Source organism: Enhydra lutris, unplaced genomic scaffold (genome assembly GCF_002288905.1).
Source record: "Enhydra lutris kenyoni isolate GAN:26980312 unplaced genomic scaffold, ASM228890v2 scaffoldscaffold22, whole genome shotgun sequence".
Classification (NCBI taxonomy): Eukaryota; Metazoa; Chordata; class Mammalia; order Carnivora; family Mustelidae; genus Enhydra; species Enhydra lutris.
Window position 1 is genome coordinate 14,313,052 of NW_019154106.1, and position 8,563 is coordinate 14,321,614.

At 36.0% G+C, this 8,563-nt stretch overlaps 1 protein-coding gene across 1 annotated transcript; it reads left to right on the forward strand.

The window, feature by feature from the left end:
- Window positions 1–5,801: 5,801 nt before the first annotated feature.
- Window positions 5,802–6,752, forward strand: LOC111150082 (olfactory receptor 10AG1-like). Its single transcript, XM_022507423.1, has one exon. The coding sequence runs from the start codon at window positions 5,802–5,804 to the stop codon at window positions 6,750–6,752; it is 951 nt and encodes a 316-aa protein (XP_022363131.1).
- The last annotated feature ends 1,811 nt before the right edge of the window (window positions 6,753–8,563 follow it).

Sequence of the window (8,563 nt, forward strand, 5' to 3'; positions counted from 1 at the left end):
ATTATCCATGTAATTATATGCATTATATAATTATCTATGTAATCACATGTAACTAATACACCCTTTTGATTTTTGCATATTTGAGTTAGTGTATGGAAGTCTGGGCAATTGATTTTTGATAAAAATACGAAACAGCTTTCAGTGGAAAAAAGAATTGTTTTAACAAACAAACTAGAAAAATTGAGCATCCATCCAAAATACCTAAACCTTGGGGCACCTGGGTGGCTCAGTGGGTTAAAGCCTCTGCCTTTGGCACAGGTCATGATCCCAGGGTCCTGGGATCGAGCCCCATGTCGGGCTCTCTGCTCAGCAGGGAGCCTGCTTCCCCCGCCTCTCTCTGCCTACTTGTGATCTCTGTCTGTCAAATAAATAAATAAAATCTTTAAAAAAAAAAATACCTAAACCTCAAATTCATGCCTTCTACCATAATTAATTCAAGATGGATCACAGATTTAAACACAGAATGCTGGGGTGCCTGGGTGGCTCAGTTGGTTATACATCTGCATTCAGATCAAGTCATGATCCCAGGGTCTTGGGATCTAGCCTTGTGCTGGGCTCCCTGCTCAGTGGGAAGCCTGCTTCTCCTTCTTCCCCTTGCTTGTGTTCTCTCTGTTGCTATCTCTCTGTTTCTCTTTCTCTCTCAAATAAATAAAATCTTCAAAAAAAAAAAAAATAAACATAGAATGTTAAACTATACAATAATCAGAAGAAAACATAAGAGAAAATCTTTGTGACCTGGGGTTAAGATCTTAAATATCTTATAAAAAAAAAAAAAAACCCACAATCCGTTAAATAAAAGTTTGTAAATTGGACTTCTCAGAAATTGACATGTTCAATAAATTAAAACCCCAACCAAAGGTGGAAATACTTGCCCATTATACTTCCCTATAAAAGCATATAGAATACACAAAGAACCCCCAAAACTCAATAATAACAACTTAATTAACAAATGTGCAAAAACCTGAATATGTATTTTGCTAACGGGGATATTCAAAAGTCAAATAATCATGTGAAAGATGCTCATCATTATTAGCCATTATTAAGATACAAACTAAAACCACAATGAGATTATGCTATGCATATATTTTAGTAGCTAAAATTAAAAAAAAAAAGACTAAAAATTGGTGAATAAATATATAACCCTTGAAAATGAGAGCTTTTCAAAGCACTGGCCATGATGTTTCCAAAATCTGTTCTCTGTATCTTTGTTCATTAATCTTCACAGACATATAAATCTCCTGCTTCCTTATTTAGAACTAATATTCCCTCCATTGTATTCTGTGAATGTGTGTCTATGTGTGTTTGTTTGTAGGGGGTGTTACAGAAAATTATTCTTTTATTTTATAATTATACATTGCAAAAAGCCACAATTGACCTGAAGATATCCTTGGCTGAGAACTGGATGCCAGAACTCCTTGGCATTTTAGGTTTGGAAAATTGAAGGGGATTAATGATAGTCATAGAGTCTTAGCTGGTTGCATGGCAATACCTAGAGAAATATTTTTTAGCTTTTCTTCCAGCTCAGGGAGGGAAAGTCTTATGACTAAATTTGACATAAGGGATTATGCCTGGAAATTCTGCATACTGTTCCTTCTAGTTTGCAAGTCTAACGCGGAGTAAGTGAGTGCTCCCCTTTAACCCCTCTCCTCCCTTTCTGTCCTTTGGGAGATGACGATGCTACCCGGCTGACATGGACATGAAGATGGCAGGTTCACATTGAAGGTGACAGAACTGTCCCAACAGCCCTAGACTTCTTACCTCTGAATTCTTAATGACGGAGAAGTAAACTTCTCTTTAATGTAAGACAAAGTGCACTTGCATCTTTATTGGACTATCTTAGTTTACATGGTAAGTCATATGTAATTGTAAATTTCTGATTTAACAACACTTACATTTCTCAATGATCGCAAAAAAAGTAAGAGAGTAAAGAATTTAGGGAAGGAGTGGCATGGCCAAATGCGGTTTTGGTTATTTACCAAATTCCTTGAGTAGCGGGCAGAACGGTTTGGTTCAATTAGAAAGTGACACAGGAAAGGACCTGATCCCAAGGGAAAAGAATATTTCCTTCTTAAAGAGCACTAGGTGTTATGACAGTGGAACATATTTTAGAAAGTGGTTAACTTCTGTTTCAAATAAAAGTAAATCACCTGTCAAAAATGCAGTTCACATGCTCAATCAATAAAGGTAAGCATTATATTTAATCTCAATTTAACCTCACTCGAAACAGGTAAGCATGAATTTTTGTCTAATACCAAATTTAGTTTACTAAGAGCCATATTTTTTCGGCATCAGCAAAGAATACTTATTTACAGAAAATTTAAAAAGTAATCCTTTGTCATCACAGTTATTCTGGTTTGATTTCAAAACACTGATTCAGAAAGCCTTTTAATTTTTCTGACTTATTATAACATGAGCAAAAATACCAGGCATTTTGTAGTGTAATGGACCAATATATCAGAGATTACTGACATCTGCATTATCATCAACATCATTATCTCTGTCACGGTCTTTGGTGCTAACGAGTGTAACGACTGTGTGTTAAGCATGTATTTAAGTAGTTTGCATGTATTAAATCTGGAGAGCGTGTCTCCTGAAAATTTAATTACGTATAACTAAGGAACAAGATAGTTAATGGACCTTTTTGAAATGGGTTCGCATCCTACTAAAACCAAAGATATTCTTTGCTTGTGAAGAGTTAGTTTCCATGATAAATGAGCCTGAAGATGCTAAAGAGATATGAGCATGTTTTCATTTTTATATTTAGACACATCTAAAGGAAAGGCTTTCTAAATTGCAATCACCAAATTCTGACTTTTTATTCTTGTCTTCAATTTGATTTTATAAACTTGCTATGAATATAAGCATTTTATACATCCCATTGATAGTTGTCATTGACATCCCAATCTCCACATTAAAAAAAAAAAAAAAAATGATTGTTTCAGTGGGAAGACCAGAGAAACAAACAGAAAATATTTTAATAAAAACAGAATTCACTACATTTACCTGCATTATATAATGGTTTTCTTTCCGAGTTGTATAAATAGAGCATCTAAAGTTTTCCAGATCAGAGAAACAAGGACTATGCTGCAAGATTTGCTCATGCTTTTTTTTTTTTTTTTTTTTTTGGTAAGGTTATGTTTAGAAGGAAAGCACATGATTCAGTTAGCATTTGAATATTTGTTTTTAATTATTATTAAACATTAATTACTAATTATTATATCCTTTCTAATTTTATAAATGGTTTTACAGTGAGAATCCATTGAATGTTCCATTTTACAAATGAAAAACTGAGATCAAGAAAAAAAGTTCAGTAAATATAGAACGTTATATTCTTTAAAAAGAAAAAATATTTTTTAGAGAGAGAGCACTGGGGGAAAGAACAAAAGGGGAGGGAGAGGGAAAGACTCTCCAGCAGATTCTGTGCTGAGCACAGGGCCTGGGGATTTGATTCCACAACCCAAGATCATGACCTGAGCCAACATCAGGTTGGACACTTATATGAGGGAGCCACCTAAGAACCCCTAGAACATTATATTCTTTTTTTTTTTTTAAAGGTTATTTATTTATTTATTTGATAGACAGAGATTACAAAGTAGTCAGCGAGGCAGGCAGAGAGAGAGGAGGAAGCAGGCTCCCCGCTGAGCAGAGAGCCTGATGTGGGGCTTGATTCCAGGACCCTGGGATCATGACCTGAGCCGAAGGCAGAGGCTCTAACCCACTGAGCCATCCAGGCGCCCCAGAACATTATATTCTTGATTGCAAGTTTTGATGTTGCTTCTCCTTGTTAATTGTTTGTTGGCATCTTAGTTTCAGTTTGCCTTTCAAATGCACGAACCCGCTTGAACAGCAAAGACAAATGTAGAGAAGACCAAAGAATGAGAGAAGGCTTACACGAAGGACAGATCCAATACTGAGAATAAAGAGAACAGCAGTTTCTGAGACCAATGGTTTCTGGCCAAAAGTGGGGGCATGAGGCATGTTAGTCTAAAAGAAGCAGTGATTCATTCAACAAACAATTTGAATAATTGTCCAAATATTGGACTCCGTTGAATTAAATAAGTGAATAAAACATGGTTAAAAGTGTGTATGCTATTGTAGTAAAAAGCAGCCTCGGTTGTGTAGCCTTGTACATCACCTATCAGCTACTAATTTCTGACCATCTTAGGACCTAGTTATCGCATTTTCACGTTCCCTGTAATCAAATTTCCATTGGGTGAATTTTATATTAGTGGGACAAGGTTTAAATATCTTTATTTAGTATGTAGTTTGGAATATTATAGATTGTAAAAGAAATTGTCATTTAGTTTCCCTTTTCTCAGCCACAGAAAGTCTTCCGGATGTTCAAGTTTTGCATAGACTGTTGTTCCTGCCCCATTTCTGTCTACTTTTTTGTAGTTGAAATTGTGACCACTGTCCATATTTAACACCCTTAGACTATGGTTAGAGGTGAGTAAGTCTCTATGGGTTTTCAAATTAGTTAACTCATAATATGGAAGTTATCTAGGACATACTGAAAACAATGAAGCAAATTACTACTTCTGCAAGAGTGAATGAAAAGAGTATAATTCACACACAGACACAGACATACACACACACACACACACACACCAGAGAAGACATGCTTGATATATACCAGGAGGGAAAGAGACAGGGGAGGTATGCCTTTTAGGTTAGGAACCCATGCTTACATGACTGTGTAAGGATGTAAGACTATTCCAAAGAAAGGACCAATTTGGCTCATTTGTAATTTTTTTCAAATTTTGCAGAACAAATATACTATGCAGTGCTTAGAAAGATGTAGAGAATATGAAAATATATTTATGATCTAGTTATGACAATGAGAATAGTGCATAATAAAGATGGGATATACACTTAAGTACACTCATGTGCATGAACATAGACACACATGTGTGCAAGGAAAAGACTGAATGGGTTAAGTGGGGTCAGCAGAATATCAATTATTGAGGATCTGGGTAATTTAAGAATATCTCAGAGATGAGTTTTGGTTGATATTTCTTATATATGGTGTGTACATTGTAATTGAGATGGCTTCCTTAAACATAAATGCTAGATGAACCTGCCTCTTAACCTCTTGAGTATTTCAGGACATAGACCATCTTAGACTTCCTCCTCTCCCTTTTGCAAAACCTGAAAAAAATGACTGTTGATTTCATGGATCTTACACTGAAATACAGTTTTAAAGATTAAATAACACCCCATAACATTTAGTGTTTAGCTCATCAATTTCATTTTATAGTAAAATAGCCTAAGTATGCGGAATGTCGAAGCTTAAAGAGACTTAGAAATACTACAGAAGCCCATTACTTTAAAAAATGAACCATATTCAGCACTAAAACCAATTTAGGTGGCTTACAAATTATTTACTTGTGTGATGAAATAAATTTTGAATTGATAATAATAGAAAACAGAACTGAGAGATGAGGAGAAAGCATGGCTGGTGAAAGAATGGAATCCTTGTCACAGTTGAACATAAACTCAGATTTTGCAATTTTGAGTGTTCAGATGGACAGCAAAATGACAAGCTCTTATCTTCAGAGACAAAGAAACCTGATAATTCATAGCAGAAATAAAACGCAATGGGGATTTTTTTTTTTCTTACAAATGCATTTAACAGTAATGAAAAATGTACTTGACCACAATTTTAGAGCCCTGGCAGTTATAGATTTGTTTTAATACGGAACGAGAAAGAATTGGGAGGCAAGCCATCCTGTTCATGTATAAGAAGAAAAGAACCAAAGAAATCAGGGTAACTTGGACTTTTGATTCAATTGTTCCCACAGATGACGTGTGAAGAGATGAGAACAGAAGACAATGCTTCCACAATAACAGAATTCGTACTCTTGGGATTTTCCGACCTTCCAAACCTGCAAGGGTTACTATTTGGGGTGTTCTCCATCATTTACGTTATTGTCTTAATTGGAAATAGCCTCATCGTAATAATAACCAGGCTTGACGCTGCACTAGAGACACCCATGTATTTTTTCCTGGCAAATTTTTCCTCCTTGGAAATTTGTTATGTGTCCGTCACTCTCCCCAGGATTCTGGTGAACCTTTGGACTCAGGATAGAAGCATTTCTATGCTGGGCTGTGCCACTCAGATGTGCTTCCTCCTTATGCTCGGAGCCACTGAATGTTTCCTGCTGGCAGTGATGGCCTATGACCGCTATATGGCCATTTGTAACCCTCTGCACTACCCTCTAGTCATGAACCACGAGTTGTGCCTCCAGCTGGCTGTCGGCTCCTGGATCGGTGGAATTCCAGTCCAGATAGGGCAAACATGTCAGATTTTCTCTCTACATTTCTGTAATTCCAACCACATTAACCACTTCTTCTGCGACATACCCCCCATCCTCAAGCTCGCATGTGGGGACACTTGGGTGCACGAGGCAGCGGTCTATGTAGTAGCTATGTTGTTTGTCACAGTTCCTTTTATGTTGATTCTTGCCTCTTACAGCAAAATCATTTCCACCATTCTGAGTTTGCCAACCGCTGGAGGACGGGCCAAAGCCTTCTCCACCTGTTCTTCCCACCTGCTGGTTGTTCTTTTGTTCTTTGGGTCGGCTTCCATCACCTACTTAAGGCCCAAATCCAATCATACGGCAGGAATTGACAAACTGCTCTCTCTTTTCTACACCATAGTGACTCCGATGTTTAACCCCATGATATACAGCCTTAGGAACAAGGATGTGATTGCAGCACTGAAAAGACTATTACTCAAAAAGATAGTGTGACGAGTTTAATTGTAAGTGCTTTAGCTGCTTGCCACGCATGTCTCAGAGAAAAATTTCAAATCTCTGCATTCCTCTTTAAGGACTTAACTGCTTCCAGCTTAGGATGTACTTCTAGATACTTCTAAACACCAACCTACAACTTATTGTGCTTGGAGACAGACCAGGCAAATTAATCTGTCTTCAGTGCTCCAAACCTAAAGAATAACCCCTATATATCACCACTATATGGTGACTAACACAACATTAACAAAAAAAAAAAATTATCCTACCTCATGATTAAAATCGTAATGCACACATTTCATATGCAATTAGAATATAAATCAAATTCATATAAAAATAACTCAATCTGTTAGAATTTTTGGCTTGATTATACTAAAAAATATATGATTGCTTACCTAAATAATTTCCTAAATCTTCACACTGGTATTTGTTAACATTTTATGATTCTATAACCAGAGACTGGAAATAGCAGTTAAATAACAATTTTATTTGAATGACTGATTAAATAAATTAATGGGTAAGTGAATATTGCTGTGACATGCCTCAGACTCCTTCCAAAATCGAGAGATTTCAGAGCATCAACAGACCCTGAAAGCACATTTATTTAAGCTACCATGCAGCCATGTGGAATTACTCCAATTATAATACCGAAAGAAAGTCTTACATTTACTTAGCTTTCTTCCTAATAACATTCTTCTGCGTTTAACTTAACAATATAGCCGCCAAAGTAATTTGTTTTGAATTATTTCACTTCTTTACTGGTACTCTAAACAGTTACTCCCGTACCAATTCTTATTTTGAAAATAAAACATCTGTGCATTTGAAAGTGAAGGAACGAGTTAGAAATTACTTGCAGAATTATGCAAAGTCTGCACATTTGCATTTACGTTAGTGTGCCTAAACTTTCATGCCTTCAGCCATTTCTAAAGTGTCTTAAAGTATTAAACCTTTGAACTGGTTTTATCAAGGAAAGAGAGCACCTGTTAACAGAACCACTAATGCCTATCCTCCCAGTTCCAGATTCTCAAGTCAGTCACGGGCATGAAGAGATTACTTAGTGCATCTTCCCCTGAGAACTTCTGTTAGCAGTTCTTTGAAAATTAAATGCTGTTTTGTAGTTGTAGCTATAACTGTACATATGCCTATCAAACAATATTAACTCCTGTCCTTTAATGGTTATATTTTGTTTCATCAAGCCATTTACATCCTCTACCATCTAACATAATGTTCCACATTTATCTATTTCTGTATTTTATCCATGGAAGTATATGTTTATACCTCTACTCATTTAATGTTTTATACAAGAATTTTATGTATGTCCATGATAAAGACCATGATGATGATGAAGATGGTGGTGGTGGTGATAGTGATGATAAAGATGATGTTTATGGTACAGATAGTAGTGCTGGTGTTTTTTTGTTTCTGAAATTTAGTGAAGCAGGAATCACGATGTCACAGAAACAGTGCTATCCCAGGAGTTCAGATAATTTAATTTAAATTAAACTAAATAAATTGTCTCTTTACCAACATCTTGAGCAATTCCTTCAGCTTTTTTTTTTTTTTAATTGCAGTTGGTTAAAGAACAGAAATTCAACTAAGTAAACCTTAGAGATCTTATTGGGTTTTTTGTTTTTTGTTTTTTTGTTTTTTGATTTTTGTTTTTTTTGTTTTTTTTGGCCATGAATCAGGGAGCATTCAATCCAACAGGTAGAAAGGAGCGCTGAAAAGCTACCCAAGGCAAGGGATTCTAAGGGCAGAAAGAAGCAGGAACAAGGAAGTTACATTAGGCAAAAATGGAATTGGTTGTTGCA

Excerpts from the sequence above, each read along its gene's own strand:
- LOC111150082 (XM_022507423.1), top strand. The coding sequence starts at position 5,802 with ATGACGTGTGAAGAGATGAGAACAGAAGACAATGCTTCCACAATAACA.